An 18,445-nucleotide genomic window follows, 5' to 3' on the forward strand; every position below is an offset into this window, starting at 1 on the left:
CAGACCTGCTGAGGCCACGGTATAGAGACCGCTTCCTGTTGCTCCCACATAAGCAGCTGGATGTAGCGGAGCTTCAGGTCCCAGATACTGCTGAGTCAGCTGAGAGTTGAAGAGAGCGCGTCCAGTGAGGAGAGACTGCACATCTCCTTGGTGGGGAAGGTCAATCGTGCCAGGATACTGAGGCTTAAAGCTGGGGATGGGCACATAGTGAAGTCCGTCCGATGAAAAGGTTGGAGGCATACCGAGGCCTCCGGTATACACTGACGATGAAACTGAGCTAGCAGTATCCCACTGCTGGGAGCTCTGAGGAGCTGTGGAGCTGCTAGTCTGTGGAATGTTCAGATTGCTACAATATCCTGAGTCCACTTTAGTGAGCTGCCTTACATTAGACTCAGAGAGGTGCTTGTGGTTCCTGCAGCTGGTGGAAATGTCATCGCTTCTGTTCCCAGGACAGTGGTAGTTACATTCACTCTGGCTGCGGGTGCAGCTCAAAGCAGAACCACTACGTGAGGGCTCTGGGCTTTTATGTGGCCGGGGTGGGAGTGGGTCTTGACTTCTGGAATGCTGTGTCTGCACCTGATCGAGGCTTTTGGGAAGGCCTGGAATCTCCATACAAGACTGTGCATCTGGATCCACAGGTGGGGTAGGACTGAATCTGATGATGGTGGTGCTCAGAGCCATGCTAGAATTATTCTGTTGAGTGCAAACAGCCCAGCACGGGGAGAAAAAAAAAAAAAAAAAAACAAAAAAAAAAACCATACACAAAAATTAAGATAAATACAGTACTACACTCTTTTCACCAAAAGCACAACCAGGAACAAAAATCTAAATGAATCATTTCATGTATTTAAGCTGGATCAAATTTTCAATGCTGTTACAACCCAAGTCAGGCACAATTGACTTTTTCATGGTGTACCTTTGGTTTCTCAGGTGTAGGTACGACAGTGCCATCATTCAGTGAGATGTAGGTCAGTCTGCTGAGACTAGGGCTGGAGCAGTTACTCTGAGGAGAAAGGTCGTGACCAGGATGTCTGTTTGCCAGACGTCCGGCAGATGAAGGTGGTGACAACATACTGGGAAGGCAAGACAACATGGATAAAGTAACAAATGAATAATGGCTAGTAATAAAGACATCTATTAAGTGTCAGTAGTGATGAGCTTTGACTAAATAATAAAAAGATGAATGACATACAAGAGAACAGGGTAGACATTTGAAGACTTGAGCTAAATTGAAAATGAGGTCATGCTAACAGCATTACCAAACAACAACAAACATTAAAAGCATTCATTTTATAGAAACAATGTGTGACACAATACCCATCTGCACTGGGAACAGAGGTCTGACTTGGAGAGGAGTGGGTAAGAGGAGAAGTGGATGGTCTGAAGTTACACTGAGTCTCCTCCATACATGGCTCAGAAAAACCTTTTCGGCCAGAAGCAGAAAAAAAAATCTTGTAAATATTCCAACTGCAGCAATCCTTACCAATAATCAACATTATGGTGGATACCAATGCTTTTATGGTATCAAGTACATTAGTCATGTTTGTTTTTGTGGATTTCACGCACCAGATGTAGGGTCTACAGAACACTGAACATTTCTGCCAACATGCTTCTCCAGTGGGTCTGAAGCAGCAGCGATATTCCTGGGCGGTGGTCTCTCACAATTTCTGGATGTGTCCGCATGCTTCTGCGTCACGGGAGAGGAACCTTTACGGCAAGGGAGGACTGACTGCCCTTTCATCCAGCCAGGGGAGGTTCTGGGCAAGCCAGGTGAAGCAGCAGAGCTTTTATTAGTTTTGTGTGGGGTTTTAGAAGGGCTACCGTTGGATGCTTGTATGTTCACTTCTGCTGGCTTGACTCCACCTAATGAAGCACAGGTAGTGGCTGAGGAAGCAGCATGAGATAACACTGTGTCTGCAGGAGGCTTGTGTGTGGAAGAGCCCACAGATCTCCTGGCAGAGCTCAGTGACGGTTGAGGGATAGAGCTGCCGGGCGCTATCGTTGACTCTCCCCTGATGTCTTTCTCCATCACGCTTGTCTTACCGTCCACGTGCTGAGCTGCACTCCCCCATTTTTCAGGATGTCCTGCCTGAGGGTTCCTCTGAGAGCTGCTGAGATTGTTAGCCCAGCTGCTCAACTCAAGGGTGGTGTGAGCCCCCAAGGAATCACTGCTGCCAGAAACATCAACCTTTTTCAAGTATTTCTCCATATCAAAGCCACTCATCTCTCCTACACACATGCTTCTCTGCAGTGTGTGTAGAATGCCACTCTGATCTGGCTCAGGGAGGATCTAGATAGAGACGAAAACAGTGTTTCAATCTTTCCATTTTCTTTTTTTTTTTTTAAGTTAAACACTGAAAGAACATGTTTAGAACCTTAACCATTCCTTAATCTGAACTACAAGTCATAGATATAACTAACACCCTTAAACATATTGTTAAATAAACACTCAATGCTTACATGCAGAGCTGAGGTAGGTTCCTCAGTGCTGCTGACAGCAGGTCCCGCTTTTGCAGACTCTGCACAATTCCTTGCCCTACTCTTCTTGGACAGCTCCATGATCATGGCAGCCAGCTGTGATGGGTCGTTACTGATGGATGCATCCGCAATGGCTGAAGCAATTGTACTGATACTAAGCATCAGTGGACTGCTGTTATTGTCAGGGAGCGCATAGCTCTGATTAGCCAAGCTTGAATCAGAACTGGGGCATTCACTGCTGTCTGGATGTGCAGCTCTAACACCATTTTCCTAAAGAGGAAAGTGATTTTATGTCATAAAACTGTGCATGTAATCTTTAAAATATTCAAAATATCATTTAAAAAAAGGGGGGAGTGGGGGGAATCTACATACCTCCTTTTTACAAGAGTCTACATCAGTGGTCCCTTTTGGTGACATCCTTTCACCTGGAGCTTCAAGAGTTTCATCTAGTTCCTCTGCAAGAAGATGAGTGTAAGCAGAGAAGCACAATGTGGATCATTCAAAATGAACAAAACACAGAAAAGATTCTGTTCTATTCTATAAGCTTTTAAAATAATGCTCCAGCAACAGCTATGCTACAAACACACCTGGGTTGAGAGTTTTGTCTGCTTCACTGAGATCCATGGTGTCACTGGAAGGAGAGCCATCTCTATTTGAGAACTCTGAAGGGTGAATCAAGGGAAATGGCTCCCTTTTTTCTGGAGAGGTAATGATGTAGCCAAAGGATGGCTAGAGGAACAAAAAATAGCTTTTTAATAATTTCACACTTTTTGCATTTCTTCTCTTCCTCTCAGAATTTGTGGAATTTTCAAACAAACAAAAAACTCTTTGGCAGCTGCATCTGTCCTGCCATGTCCACCTTTATGCAGTCTTTGTAGTCTCCCAACTTTGTTGAGTTAGAGAAAAGAACAATTTTAATTTCTGCAAAGTAGCTTTTACTGACCCTTTTAACTAAATCACTGGAGCTTCCCAAACAGCCGAGAGCTTCAGAACGCTGTCCAAAAAACTGCCCCAAAGAAAGTCGCAGATAGCTTTCATCTCCTTGCAAAAATTCTGATGAGACCTGGGAGGCCCTCATTAGGATGTGGCTGTTGAAGGGCAATTTCCAGGACGAGTCGCTGTGAAAGGTGCCGTTGCTGCTGGCTGGTTCGATCTGTTCCTCCTGAATGATACATTACACCACCAGAGACCATTTCTTTACACCAAAACAGTGCAGCAGAAACTTCAAGTTACCTGCCAATACCTTCTTTTATTGTATGGCGGCAGCAAACCGCTCTAAATAGTATGCCAGCAAAAAAATCTGGCGAGGCAGTAATATGTACCTGCATGAACTGGTGCTCCTTTTCAAATTCTTCTTGATCCTTCACTATCTTGCCCATAGCGTCACCTGCAAGAGAAGGAAACATCATCCAAAAACTCAATCAATGTATATTACATACAAATGAAACAGTGTAGTATATAAATCTAATATTATAAAAGGGTTGTGGACCATACTTGCAGGAACAAAATCTTCTTTCTCAAACTGGGCAGCACTCTCTGAGGCCTTTCCGGCAACCTCTTTTTCAAAGGACGAGTAATATGCCAGGTCTGTCACCCACTGCCCCTCTTCATTCTGATACACTACATTATGAGTGGCATTGGCACCTGAGGGGAGCAGCAGTGTTGTTAACATGTTACATCAGTCTCAGATTTTTACATCAGAATTGAGCCTCGGTATTTATTCAAGAAGAATAACAACCACCTACCTCGTTGAAATTCCTGCTCTAGGTTGTCTGGGCAATGGTTCCAGCCATCATCTGAATCATCCTGCTCCTGGTGGAAGCTCTGGGAGAAATACTTAGCTTCCAGGGATGTGGAGAGGGGATTGTTGTCATCCTCGCTGGTACTGTCTGAAACCTCAGCAGCAGTAACATCACCGCAGGGTCCTCCTCTTAAGCCCAAGGAGGGCCTGGCACCATCAGGCTCATCTATTCCATCATCATCGTCATTCTTGTCATCACAATCTGGAACCAGCACCTGAGGCATAGGTATTGTAAAAATATATAAAATCAATAAAAATTTGTATGGTCATTTGCATGTTAATTTTATTTCAAAATGTGTTAAAGTTGCAGGGTTATAAATAAATAAATTCTCAAAAAATAGGACTAGCACAGTTGGCTTTAAACAGGCACTCAGGTCTACAAGAGATTTTCACCCCTAACCTCCATTTACCTGGGAGAGGTGGAAGCTCCCTTGGGTTCCTTGAAGGTGAGACACAGTAAGGTTCGTTGAATCTTGAGGTCTTCTCAGTGCAGCTCCGCTCCTCAGGTAGACCGAGTCCAACAGTCTGTCAACTGCAGGCCCAGAGTCTGTGCTCTCCATGGCATCCTGACATTCATAATTACAAAAAACATGAGCAAATATAGCCTTTAAAGCTCATTACAACTACTGGTACCTCCAACGTTTTGATTGATTACCAAATCATTCCATTTAGTGTGAAGCACTATTTGTTTTGTGTACGGAAAAGCCAATATTTAAATGTCATAAGTGAAGTAAAAATACAGGATTCATAACTAAGAGAATAAAAACAGCAATTTAATGTTCTTGAGAATCAGATGACACATAACTGTTTGAATACCTGAGCATCCCGAGCATGAGCTCAAACCAAACAATGAATGAAAGCTCTGTTGAATATTTTTATTTCAGTTGTTGGGGTTACCCATCTTTTGATTATTAAATCACCTAAAATTTTACTGTTAGGATTCCTTATGTTCTACTTTTTTTTGTTTTTTCCTAAAATAGAAGCCAAATACAAACTGGTCCCATTCACCTTCTGATTCTGCAATCCTAATAATAATAATAATATTGCAATATTAATACTGCTACTCCGATTACCAAACAAGTACATTTTAATAAATAACATCCTTGCTTTGTCAGTACTTGACATATAGTGTCAAGTACTCAAGGAGAAAGCACCAACAATTCAGTTGAACAATATAAGATAAATGTGCAAAACACTATTACAGTGGTAACAGCATAGTATGCACAATATATAATACGTATAGCCATGCATGACTGAAATGACCACGAGCTGGTCAACTGCAGTTACATACAGCACTTGTACTTACCAGTGCCTCCTGTCTGTCCAGGGCCTTGCTCCAGCTGACACGAGAAAGCCTCTGAGATGCCCCAGACATCCCCAGAGAGGAGCTGGTCTCTCCTGTTCCAACAGGACCCACACGGTTACCCATCTGAAAATAAAAAAGTTAAATTTTTACTTAAAATTAAAGCAAAAAGACAAAAAACAAACACACACAGTCAAGACCAAGTTATATTTTCCATCTATCAGGGGTCCAAACGGTGAAACACTTAATTGTAAACTTCATGAATAAATGAATGTGGGGTTTTTTTGGTCATAGCTTTTGCAAAGGCTTTTATGGTCTATCAAAAAGGTAAGACTTACATTTGGCATTGATAAATAGATTTCACAATTTCTACAACAAAAAGAAAAATATTGGCGTTTACCACTACTACCCCAATGCTTCCTAATAGATGCACCTATGGTATCAATTTGAAAATCCTAGGTGCCTTTCAGAAAACTTGACCTCTAACCTTGAGGTCAAGGTCAGTGGGATTCAGTGAGATTTCTAGTAGACACACCTATGGCATCAATTTGAAAGTCCTACATAGCCTCGTTATCGAGTCATCTTATTCACAAGAGTTTCAGAAAACTTGATCTAATCAACCTTTTATAGCTGAGGAGTAATAACTATCACAAGCTTAATTCAATTAACCTGTCGTTTTCAGAAAGCCGGGTTCATAAAGATCTGTATGAGGGAATTATTCTTAACACTATATGAATTTGAAATCAAGCAATCAAGATATGTTTTAAGTGTTAACTTTCACTTTTACTTCAAGGACAACTAAAAAAGAAAACAAACATTTAGGAATGACAGAAATTTTTAAGGGCTTAAACATTTCATGTCTTAAAACCACAGTCATGTTAACCATGACATAGAAATAATTATTTGCCACCAGCTACCGAGTACAGAGCCCATTCGTACCTTTGTATGTCTGGGAAGGCTGATTCTTCCATGTACTGGAAGACCGTTCAGATTATCGTCCTCATCTTCACCAACAGCACTGCTACCCACAATCCCCAACCCACGCAGGGCATCGTAGGTGGTCTGGACATTAGTTGCTGCTGGAAGAGGGATGGTCGACACTCCTCCGTCATTTCCACTTTCTTCACTGCCACTGCTCCCATCCCCACCTCCTCCATCTCCTGATGTTACACAGCACCAAACAAAAAACTGTGGGTTATACAAGACGCTCGGGAAATTTGTTTCTCATTTTCACATAATCTACTGCTGGTTTAACGATATGACGGGATTGTGGTATGACAGTTTTGTCACTACTACTACTACAGACACACACAGCAAACATTAAAGATGTGTGTTATACCTGTGACAGGAGGGTTGATGACTTGCCCTTCAGCAGATCGCCTGTGTCCAATCCCAGATGAGGATGCACCACCCCGACCACTGGAAGCCTCATCCTCAGAACTGCCTCCTTCTAGACCTGGCCTGAAAGTGGGACGGTTGCTTTGTCCAACCTGTTGATTCACACAGAGAAAAACACATGCAATAAGTAAAACAATATTGAGAATGCTGTTCACTTTGATTGAAAATAAAACAGTGGATCTACTGGTGACCAAAATAGACATGAAAATGTAAAAATATCCGATAATATTTCTTTTTGTATTTCTGACCAGCTGTCTGGATGTGCTTGGCAGCAGCCGAGTCCTGGCAGCATCACTGCTCCTTCTTGCAGATTCCAGCTCATCCTCCGTGTCCTCATCACTGGCTGGACAGGAGTCCATACCTGTGGCAGCCAAGCGCACATCGGGCATCTGGAAATCCTCCTGATTTTTTTTTTGATTTTTTTTTTTTTAAATTGAGAGAAAGTAAACATACAGCTTTTAATATCTGGCCCAAATATGATTAAGAAAAGTACAAGCAAACCAAAAGTCAAGCAAACAAGGTTCTTGCTAAACCCTTATTTTTGGGGTCAGCTGTCTAAACTGACCTGTAGTTTCAAACACAAATTACCATTCTCTGCCTAAGCTGAAATCAGTACACAGTCACAAAGCAATGTATCAACATGCTCACCTGATCAGACTGATCAAGGAATTGATCTCTGTACTGTTCAGGCTCTGTAGAACTTGGGTTGGACAGGACATCAGCAGCACCTGGCACTCCCTATGAAAGATATCCTGTGTTAGTGAGAACTCCGAAACAAACATTTTAGCTTGCATTCTTTTAAAAGTGGTGCTAGTAAAATGTATAAGTCAGTAAAGTCAGCAAAGTAGAGCGGAAAGAGCCTTACAGTTGCAGGAATCTCCTGGCCCTCCACTCTGCCTCTCTGCATAGCAGGAGGGACCAGCTTATTGAAGTACAGCTCCAGCTCATCATCAGGCAGGTTGTTTACATCAATGTCATCATCTGGTGACCAAACACCAAGTATGTGTGTGACTGAATCACAAATATCACACCTGTTCGGTGTTAAATTTATCCAACTGAAATAGGAACGATGTACAATGCGTGACTCTAAGGACTTAAAGGTCTGACTTACCTGTTAGGTCGCTATTCATACTATCCACAGACATGAGCTTCTCATTGGCCAGGAAGCTTGAGTTGCTGTCACTAAAATGGTCACTGCCCACTCCTTCACTCAGCACCTGGTTGTCTTCAACTGTAGCTGGTAAGGCCTGAACCTGTATGGACTGAACAACAGAGGAATGCAATGAAAGCAACTTTACAGAAATTTTGTTAGCAAATAAAAAAGGTGAGTTTGATTTAAAAAAACAAAACACTTGTAACAAAAATACTGCATTGTAGAAAGAGCTAGATATCAAGACATTCAAAAGTTTAGAAGAAGTGAAATAATGGCTTTTAAACAGTGAGTCCAACTCTGTATTTTTGCACATCACGACAGAAAATACAGAACACAGAAAATGAGTAGGGAAAGAAATAGTCCAAATCTTTGGACAGCAGTCACACGACACATCATATAGATATAAATCAACAGGAAACTGATCAGCATGTATGGAAAGGTGGTACCTTTTTGTCTGTGACATCTTTATGTCCAAAATGAGCAAATGTCAGAAGCCCTGTTGACAGATCTGTTAGAAGAGACACAAACAAAGTTCATCAGTACCACTTTCGTACAGGTGGATCAAATGAGCATGTACACATTGCCCCCAAAAAGCCTCAAGCAAACAAAAAACAAAACAACTTTAGGCAAACACTCTTACATAACAGATCAGTATGAAGTGGTTGATTTATAAGAACAAGCAACACTCAAGTTATTAACTACATTTAAGGGCCCTAACTCATGTGTACCATGGTTCTTTGCATTACCACAACAGCAACAGAAAGAACCATGGTACACATTCAAGTAGTACATAGCTCACTTTTAAATTGTGTGCTAAGTCTGAATGGAGAACGGAGTCACTTAAATAGACTGATGAAGCCAGAAATATTACTTGACGTGTGCCTGAAAAAGTCAATAGAGCCAGGGGCACAAGAATTTACCTGTTCCAAGTTCTGTGGGATGGCCACATACTGAGCCTGCCTGTGTAGTATCAAGGCCCAGCATGGAGCCTTGATTTCTGGATGCACTCTCATCCAGATTAATCTTCAGAAGCTTGTCTGAAAGACGATGGGCTGCAATGAAGTCATCTGCATTATCCCTGTAACAACGACAGGGATGTAAATAATTCAGAACACATTAGTAAAACACGCCAAAGGAGAGTTAAAGTAATTACTTATCTATTAGTCAGGTTTATACTGTGTGTGTGTGTGTGTGTGTGTGTGTGTGTGTGTGTGTGTGTGTAAAACATTAAATTCATACTAACAACAACAGCTGTGTATCCACTTCACTGCATTTGAAACATTTTTTTAAAAAAAAAAAGGGCATTTATTTTCACAGAGATGACAACGGTACACACCTCAAGTAAAATCAACAATAAAGATCAGAGTTACTACATTTCAGTATTTAGTTTCTCATCCTTCAAACTACAAAACATCTATCCTGACTATTGATCCAACAATTGGAAGTTGGCTGCAGTATTACACACTACAGTTTTTTGTTTGTTTTTTTTTAAACAGAGATTTTACAGGCAACAATGAGCAGCGTGAACTAACTACATGTATTTATATACTCACATGTCATCTTTGAAGCTGAGGGCAAACTTGGGCTGTTCTACTCCAGATGACTGTAGACCAGCCTGCTGCAGCACTCTGCCATCCAGGTATGAAACCTCAATGGGATCGTCTCTATAAAATGAGCAAATAGCGCAAAAAGCAGCTTGTTAACACAAAAATCAACTGTAAATAATTATCAGTACCCTTTATTACATTTGGCATCTATATGCTCACCCAGAATTAATATATTACCTATAAACTTTGTTAAACATGTCAGAGACCACAAAGAGCTGCTTTTCATTGACAAATATACACAGTTGTTTGTTTTTTAGCAGGCATGTTTGCAATACTGCCATCCTTGTATTGCAAACAAAGAACCTGAGATCTATTTTTAGCCTCAGAGCATTTCTACAACAAGTCACATCAGCCCAAAGCCAACAGCATACTCCCACCTGTTGTCAGATTCGCGTCTAATTTTAGCCACAGTAGAGGCAGCCACCGGCAGTCCTGGGCCTGAACCCAATGTCACATTTCCCAGTGTGGGGCGGCCACTGGTGCTGTCCAGAGACTTGCAGAGGAAACTTGGGAAGGCTTCATCTTCCAGTTTGTAAAAACTGTCTGCCATTGCTTTTGAAGGGAGCAGGGTGAGTGCCAAATGTGGCTTGGGTACCGTTCAGGTGATGACCATCTGTAATGTCTAGAAAAATGAACGGTAGCAATAAAGGACCAGGTAAAACACATCTTGTGCCCATTTGTGTGCTTATTTAGCAAACATCAGCTTCTTAATACCACCTTTCAATCGTGAAAACTACTGACTTAAGTATTTTCTTTGGGGAACGTCATCATACATGTTGTTTCGCAGGTATACGGTTCAAGTCTATTGAATAAACAAATTAAGAGAACTTAACTAGCCAACTACACTAGGTGGGCTAACTTCTAAGCTAACAGGCTACTTGCTAAAAACAAGAGGGTCTGTGGAACTCGCCAGCACGCTGCAAATTTAAGCTACCCCATTGTTTTTGGTTCTTTAAGTTAGAGTGTGTAAGAAGACATTTTGCAGACAGCACATATAAGTGAACAAGCTTCACCTGCTCGCTAATTATTTCTTCTTAGACTGTTATACTCCAGCAAGGGAATTCAATTATAAACGTTTGTCGGACTTCAACTCACATTCAACACTCCAGAAGTAAGCGGGCCCAGGGATAAATAGTTTTTCTCCAACTCGAACTTTGTCCTTATAAACGGGTTCAAATGCGATACCAAGTGTAGCTAAATGCCAAATGTAACTTCGAAATAACTTAGACTCATCATTATCACTTAAAATCTGACATATCAAACAAACCGTACAATAGTTCGTAGGACCAAACAGCGCCCAGAAGCCACAGGAAGCCCGCGTGAGCGTCATATCACAAAGGCGGGACTTAATGAATTTTAGACGACGCGGATTGGACAGAAAACCTATGAGGGAGGAAATTGCCAATGATGATTGGTTACGATTTATGTCATTCCAATTGATTTGGCAGCTTGGGGCCAATGACTGTATGCTTGGGGCGGTTAAGAAAAGTGCTCATTCATTTATCAGTAAAGCGCTTGTCCTCATATGAATGAAAGACGGAATGTGCTCGTTTGAACTCCAGCCATAACTTATCTGATAATACGTATACCACTAAATTATCTGCAATAGTTGATAGATTGTTATATTTATTAGGAATTAGCGCCCAGTTATTAAGCAAAGCGTGTCACACAAGTCGTTAATGGCCAAGTGAGGATTTTCTTGTATCGTATGTCCTGCCAAACAGCTGCAAGAGTGCCGAGGGTCGCAAACAGCTGACTGCTGAAAGAGTTGTCATCCCATGCGTTCCGTTTATTAGGAGTGCCACGATATAAAATGTTGTCCTCCCTGTCAATGTTAACCCTCTGTGTAAATACTAATGGCATATATTGTCAGTTTTGCCTAATTTTGGAGCGACATTGGCAGGAGAATTGCCCCTTGCTGACATGTGATCCTTCACAAATAACGCCAAGGAAATGTATAGCACAGCCAAAAGACAGCTGTTCACACTAAAAAGGAAAGAGTTGTATAACGCAATATGCAACTAATGGTTAGGCCCTAAAGAAACACATCAGTGTCCAAGAGCTACCAGGTATCACCAAGTTTTATAAATGGCTAGGACAAACATAGATTCAAGAGCTTTTAAAAATTTTTTTTTAAAAACTTCCTGGCCCAAGATGACCATCATATTATTTCCAGTCAATCATGTGGAATGACTATGCCTTTCTTCTTCTTTGATTGTAAAGGAGAAGCAGTCAAAAATAACACCCCCTTAATATCATTTATTTATGAGTCTTATTTCCACCTATTCTAATTATAGACTTCCATAAGCAGAAAGACAAACATGTCGCCCTTTCAGACACAACTGACTGAAGTTTTCCAATTCACCAGCCAACAATACCCGATGATCGCGCCCCCCCTCCCAACAACAAAAAAAAAATCACCTTAGTTTAAAAATGCTGAGTTTATTATTCACACAATACATTATTTAAATGACTCTCTGTACCAATGCATTAGATCTTCCAAAGATTTTTTTTTAATAATATGCAGAGGGAAAAAAACATAACAAACCTTTAGAAAAGTGGAAAAAAAATCTTTATTAGAAATGAAAGGAAATTTTCTTTTTCATCCAAAACTCTTTCAAAAATGATACCCTGTCTTATTTAACTAAAACACACAAGGGAAGAGAAAAAAAAATCATTGCCCTTCAGCTTCTGGTAAGGGCAGCAGTGCCCTGGAGGACAGCCTGTGGGGAAGAGGCTGCTGCTGAGGCTGAATGGGCTCAGTATCACAGTGCTCTATTAGGGAGGAAGGAGGCAGCAGGTGACCATACACAATACCCGCTCTAGGGGGGTCCAGAGGAGGAAAGAAATACCTGAAGTAAGAAAAAGAAGGAGGAGGAGACAAAGATGGCAAATACGTGGACAGAAAGAAGAGACAACAAAGGGAATACACAGAGGGTGAACAAATAAAAGGAAGCAAAAAAAGAGAAATTAAAAGGAGAAGGATGCATGTTTGGTCCAGACACTAAAAAGGTAAGAGGGAAGACAGTGACATTTAAAAAAATAAAAATAAAAAAAAAAGGTTTAAGCACAAAAAGAATCACAATGTTTTGCAAGGTTCATGCCAGATTTCTTGCCAAAAATGAAAGCTTCAATCAGTAATACCAAAGTATCCATTTGTGAAATGTGTTACAGAGTCTTACATTTTAAATATGGGCAAGTGGGAGCTGATGCACAAGACACGTTAGTAATATGCGGGTGGCTGGTATATCTTTGGAGAGGTCAGCTGCCGCAGGGGAGGAGCAAAGGGAGCTCTCTTGCCAATCCTGCATGCAATAAGCAGTACAACAGCACATTACTTCAAACAAAGCTCACTTCACACTTGTTTCTGATACATGAAAAACTCCACACGCTGCTTTGCAAACGCCTAAATTCAACTGAACTGAGTTAATTGGCTTACAATACACAGATATTGTGTTACTCGGGTTAGAGGGGAATCACAAGTTGAGTCAAAAACATGTACGTACAAATTTTTGTTAGGTCTGAGGTTATAGTGGAGTTGAACATAAATACAGCCACACACTGAGGTTAGACACAATTTATTTATCGTTCAAATTTTCCTCGTGCGACAACTGCTGAGGCTTCATGTGCGAATGAGGGGGGAACAATGAATGCTAAAAACAAGAACAAGCCAGCAGACCAAATATGGTTTAAATAGGAAGTAATAACAGGTGTGGATACATTTCATTTGTATAAAAAGAGGAATGTGTTATCGCTCCATTCAAGGCTCGCAGTGGCTGTATTCACACTCGTTCTGTGTGTGTTTATACTCTGTTAATACGGCTCATTCAAGCTGTCCTTTCTGCTCAGCAAAGAGTTTGGCACTACTTGTTCAAGGATACATTCAAATCCAAAAGAGAAAAATAAGGAGAAAATATTCAGGATGCATTCATATATTGGCCAAGTGCCTGTATCAGGTGATATCAGCATGTCTGTTAATATAAGATGGTACTTATCAACATCAGCAGCCGATATTCATTTTGTGTTGGTTAAAAAGACCAGGCAGAACTAATGGGAGGAATAAATAACAAAAACACAGTCACAAGACTGACATTTGCTATTGGCTCAGAACCTAATGATCACAAAATTCCTGCTCCACTTCAGTTTAATCATGATGTCAAATGTTGAGATGCTTTTGACTGAAGCTGATCAAATTCATTTACAGAATACAACCTAACAGCACAATGTTTCTGTTCTGTATCCCAAAATAGCTCTAGAAATTGAAATAACGGCCACGTATCAAATTCATATAAACACATTTATTTTCCTTTTATATATTAAGAAAACAGTTAGCCCTTACACTCACGGTGCAAAGTGGAACCATTCTTATTACATGCATCAGTATAAATTGAGAGGAAGTCACCACCACAACACATCCGGCTCCACAGGCACAATGTAGATAACCTGTGTGGTGAAAACCAGAAGCCAAGCTCTTTGCATGAGTGCAGCACGGGATCAGTGCGAGTCCAACACGCTTGTCAGTAAGCAGCTGTACTCCCAGTCAGGGTGAGGCGTTAAAAAAACCAAAGTTGTCAGTTCTGACTGGCTTGGGCAGGGCTGGGTGAGTGGCGTCAGACACGCCGCCTACCTTCCTGCAGACATCCCGTTCAGCGCATTCTGGGAAGACTGAACAGAGGAGCCCAGCACAGTACTCATGGCTGAGGGCTGACCGGATGAACCTGTAAGTGGGCTTCCATCTCCCTTCAGGATGCCGGTGCACTTCCAGTTGTCCATGTAGTTAGCTGCACAGAGGCAGAAGGAAAAGTCGGCATTTATTTCGTACACAAAGGAGAAGGGGGACAATCTGACAGCTGAACTTTTCACCGTCATAGGATATTCAAGTGGGGCTCTTTTCTCCACTTGAATATTTGGTGTTCCTCCAGACCAGTGCATTTTGCTGAAGCACACAAATCATTTGATAATCTACTTGTTGCTATGAACACAGTAACCATTTATTGTGAAGGGATTTATCAGCTTTAGCACTTTGAGCTCATTCCTTTCAGATTTTTGAAGCCCTCTCATATCTGTGTCAGTGTAAAAACTATCACAAAACCAGTGTGTAATGCTGGCTCAGCAACAAACACCATTTAACAGACATGAACTCGAAGGTAGCACTTAACAGCTTTAAAAACATATTTCTCAGAAAAGGAGAGCAGGATGTGGAGAACAAAGCAGAGGTAAAGTCTTTAATTCTGACAGACTGCTAACTCTGTGACTATACTTGCGTATCAACAGATGTACTACATGCATGGAGTTTGTAAAAATTGACACTTCTATTTAGCCCAACTTTTAATTCATACATGTCATAACAAAATAAAATGAAATTTTTTAACCTGGAAAAGAGAAGCTATGGTTTTTCCTGCTGCTGATACAAACTGCATCACACAAATAAAGAGGTAAGCTCAGTCAGGACGCTTGGTTATGAGTATAGAAACAAAGTCTGCTACAGCGCAAACAAACTGTTAAGATCTTTTAAAACTGGTTTCTAAAACCAAATAAAAAATAAAATAATCGTTCCCTGACTCCACCAGGCTGAATACTCGGGAGTGTGAGTGTGTATGCAGATGTTAGAAAAAAAAAGATAGAAGCACTGTATGAATGTGTGTTTTGGTGAAGCACTTTGAGTTATAAACCAAGTAGAAAGATAGTATACAAGTATCAGTCCATTTACCAGTATATAGACACACCTGAATAAGACCAAACTATGGATCAAGGTAGATCAAACATCCAGGTAACGCCCAAAGTTACAGACACTACAGCATCCCATCTATCCAATATTTTTCAAACAAGAAGCAACTTCATATAAACTTATGGACCAATTCCAAATGATCTGGTGTGGAATGACTTGAATAACTGGACAATTTAACCTATGACTAAATCAATGTTCCTAGTATTAATAGCAGCAACTGCTGCTACACAGCTACAAAGCCTGAAGCTTGGTAGGAGGGTAAAGGTTTCCCAACTGGAGGACATAATGGTTGCCAATATCAGTCTGCTTGATTACTGGGATCAATACTCTGAAAACAAACACAGTGGTTAACCTGATTACAACATGTATTCACAAGTAGGTATTTGCACCTCAGTCAGTAGAGAAAAAAAAAGCTGTTGTGGTTTGATGAGAACTTGTGCAAAAATGTCAGCTTTCTTTACACAGTTGAACCAACAAATCCTTTATTCTGGAAATGACCAATGCCAACTATGAGTGAACAAAAGTCATTCAATGCCTAGTGAAAAGTACTATTCACTGAATAGCCACATTAAACAGCTTTTACTAAAGCTGTCACTGAAGTAAAAGGAAGACAAACAAGCAGTTGTTAAGAGCCCCCTCACCTTTCCAGAGGCGCACACAGCCATCATCCCCAGAGGAGGCCAGCAGGGTGCTGGTGATATTCCAGCTCACACGCCACACCTGGGAGTTATGGTTGTCAAACTGAGCCACAATCTGCACCTCAAATTTGGTGGGTCCTGTGGACGTGCTCTCCTTCCTGTCAGGAGCACACAAGAAACAGGAAATTAAATTTTTATTTTTCATTATCCTAAAAAGAGAACATCTGCTCAGGAACTGCATGCAGGGCTTCAGTGAAGTATTTGCGTGACTCCACCAGTTTCTGTGAGTTGTGACCTTCCATAAGACAGAGTGCAAACACTCACCTCATCGGAACTAGCTTAAATATTCTAACATCTTTTGTTGCAATGGCGAGCACGTGGAAAGATCTTCCCAGGTTTGGAGCAAACGCGATGTCATGAACCGCATCAGTGACCGTCATGAGTGTCTCTGCTTTGGCATATTTCCTTTTAAACAGATAAATATTAAAATCTATCATTTATTTTGGTATGTCTTCATAATGCAATGGTTAGTGCATCACTAATAATGAATACCCACCGTGTGTTTTCGTTGTACTCGTAGATCTGAACCTTCCCACCATATGTTACGTTGCTGTCGTCACTCCCCACAGCAAACATGGGAGGATGGGCACGTGAGCTGTTGGTAGGAGACAACGCATGGTTACACCAGCAGACTGTTATCAGCATGGTGTCACATACACATGAAAAGGTCAAGTGATACTTGCATAGCATTATTCATGATGTTGTCATACCTGCATGTCTATAAGTCACATTAAGTCTAGCTGTAAGCTGTTTTATTGAAAGAATTAGTGGTAGTAATTGTGTTATTTCATAAGCACAATAACTGAAAACGTGTTCTAACATATGCAAGCAAATAATATAAAAGCACTACAGCTGCTCTCTACATTTGAATCTCATCTTGGTTTCTTACACAAAGTAAACTGGAAGTCTAACCTGGAGGGGTTCCAAGAGATGCAGCTGCAGCTGAGCTTGCAGGAGATCTCATGCTGCAGGGACCACTGACTCAGGTTCATCACATCAGGAGCCTCGTAGATCCTCACCACCCCATCCGCAGAGCAGGTGGTCAGCATCAGACCCATGTGTTTAGGAGCAAACTTCACATCGGTCACTGAAGTTCTACTGTCCACTAGCGTGGTTCTCTTAATCTAAAAAAGCCCAACATGAAACACTCAGGTGAAATCTAATAAACAGTTATGTTAAATGGGAAATGTAATGCAATTGTACTAACCCAGTGGCTCAGTCCTCTCTGCTTGTCATTGGACTCTCCTACGATCTCCTCCCAAACAGCAGCTGTTCTGTCAAAGGAGCAAGAAGCTAGAACCTGTCCAAACTCTGGATGCGCCCAGGTCACTCGCCACACTGATCCACTGTGTGTCTGCACATAACAGCATTCATCTATTAACTCCATCGATACTTTGAATTTCATGCTGTGTTCATACTCAAAAACACAAACATAAAGTAATAAATAAAAGAGAAAAGGAAATTATGGTGGTTTACCTTCCAGCTGGCTGTGCAGTGCCACTCTCCGTTCTCACTTTTGTCCCAGACCTGAGTGGAATAAAATCACAGTCTTGAATACTGCTCATGTGTCTGTGCACAATTATCACCGATTTTGCACTGACATTTGTATGTACGTCCTTTATTATCTCGTCACATAATAAACACTACATCGATAGCTCTGTCGGAAAACTGCAGTGCTTAACTACACTACTATGCTATAGAGCTTATCTGTGGCCAGCCTAGCTCGTGTGCTACAAGCACCAGAGCTAACAGACCAGTATATTAAACTGAGATAATTTCCCTCGAGTGTAAGAACCAGCGGAAGATTTCTCAAACAACCTCATGCCATGTCTGTCAACGACTGCAGGAAAACGAGTCAGTAATTTCAGTATGTAAGGTGAGAGTGTCGGTAATGTGGGCAAGGCTATCCTGCTAGCTGTAACGGCATGCTAACATTAGCAAACTATGATGTACAGCTCACCTTGACACTTTGGTCGCTGGAGCAAGTCGCCATCCTCCGGCCGTGAAAATCATACGATACGTCATGAATTAGATCTTTATGATCTGCCGCGATACTACGCGCAACAAACATGATGACAACTATGTACCGGCAACTCTAGCTGGGACGATTAGCTGGCAGGCCTGTCATGTGTCTACTTGTGCTGTGTTTATTTGGCGGTAATGTGATTGTATGTAGTACAAGCTATTGACCACACGGCGGCGCATGCACACAAATTTTAAGCAGCTTAATGCGACTTTGGGGTTCTTTATAAGAAGATAAAATATAACGAAAGCTATTC

The 18,445-nt window shown here is 41.3% G+C and overlaps 2 protein-coding genes across 4 annotated transcripts in view; both read right to left on the reverse strand.

Annotated features, from left to right (window-relative positions):
- cep192 (centrosomal protein 192) overlaps window positions 1-11,044 on the reverse strand; it is a 28,160-nt gene extending 17,116 nt beyond the window's left edge. Inside the window, exons 1-24 of the mRNA XM_063486136.1 lie at window positions 10,836-11,044; window positions 10,118-10,362; window positions 9,687-9,797; window positions 9,054-9,211; window positions 8,580-8,641; window positions 8,092-8,242; window positions 7,846-7,961; window positions 7,629-7,718; window positions 7,229-7,381; window positions 6,922-7,072; window positions 6,522-6,742; window positions 5,586-5,708; window positions 4,690-4,845; window positions 4,224-4,494; window positions 3,973-4,122; window positions 3,801-3,865; window positions 3,422-3,640; window positions 3,066-3,207; window positions 2,851-2,933; window positions 2,461-2,748; window positions 1,567-2,290; window positions 1,318-1,423; window positions 917-1,073; window positions 6-693 (exon numbers count right to left, since the gene is read on the reverse strand). Coding sequence (XP_063342206.1) covers window positions 6-693; window positions 917-1,073; window positions 1,318-1,423; window positions 1,567-2,290; window positions 2,461-2,748; window positions 2,851-2,933; window positions 3,066-3,207; window positions 3,422-3,640; window positions 3,801-3,865; window positions 3,973-4,122; window positions 4,224-4,494; window positions 4,690-4,845; window positions 5,586-5,708; window positions 6,522-6,742; window positions 6,922-7,072; window positions 7,229-7,381; window positions 7,629-7,718; window positions 7,846-7,961; window positions 8,092-8,242; window positions 8,580-8,641; window positions 9,054-9,211; window positions 9,687-9,797; window positions 10,118-10,290 — 4,558 coding nt within the window. The 5' untranslated portion in view covers window positions 10,291-10,362; window positions 10,836-11,044. The remainder of the gene's footprint in view (window positions 1-5; window positions 694-916; window positions 1,074-1,317; window positions 1,424-1,566; window positions 2,291-2,460; window positions 2,749-2,850; window positions 2,934-3,065; window positions 3,208-3,421; window positions 3,641-3,800; window positions 3,866-3,972; window positions 4,123-4,223; window positions 4,495-4,689; window positions 4,846-5,585; window positions 5,709-6,521; window positions 6,743-6,921; window positions 7,073-7,228; window positions 7,382-7,628; window positions 7,719-7,845; window positions 7,962-8,091; window positions 8,243-8,579; window positions 8,642-9,053; window positions 9,212-9,686; window positions 9,798-10,117; window positions 10,363-10,835) is intronic.
- Window positions 11,045-12,295: 1,251 nt separating this feature from the next.
- Window positions 12,296-18,317, reverse strand: seh1l (SEH1-like (S. cerevisiae)). 3 transcript variants are annotated; one of them, XM_063487611.1, is made up of 10 exons: window positions 18,127-18,317; window positions 17,643-17,693; window positions 17,374-17,520; window positions 17,079-17,290; window positions 16,663-16,761; window positions 16,431-16,571; window positions 16,110-16,264; window positions 14,368-14,521; window positions 12,923-13,045; window positions 12,483-12,592 (listed from the first exon to the last, which is right to left on the reverse strand). In XM_063487611.1, the coding sequence occupies exons 1-9, from the start codon at window positions 18,235-18,237 to the stop codon at window positions 12,964-12,966; spliced, it is 1,152 nt and encodes a 383-aa protein (XP_063343681.1). In that variant the 5' UTR covers window positions 18,238-18,317; the 3' UTR covers window positions 12,483-12,592; window positions 12,923-12,963. The 3 variants fall into 3 exon arrangements, with proteins under 3 accessions (XP_063343679.1, XP_063343680.1, XP_063343681.1); XM_063487609.1 differs by lacking the exon at window positions 12,923-13,045 and having other exon boundaries at window positions 12,296-12,592; XM_063487610.1 differs by having other exon boundaries at window positions 12,479-13,045.
- Between the last annotated feature and the right edge of the window lie 128 nt (window positions 18,318-18,445).

The sequence above is a fragment of the Pelmatolapia mariae genome, linkage group LG10_11, assembly GCF_036321145.2.
Source record: "Pelmatolapia mariae isolate MD_Pm_ZW linkage group LG10_11, Pm_UMD_F_2, whole genome shotgun sequence".
Taxonomy (NCBI): Eukaryota; Metazoa; Chordata; class Actinopteri; order Cichliformes; family Cichlidae; genus Pelmatolapia; species Pelmatolapia mariae.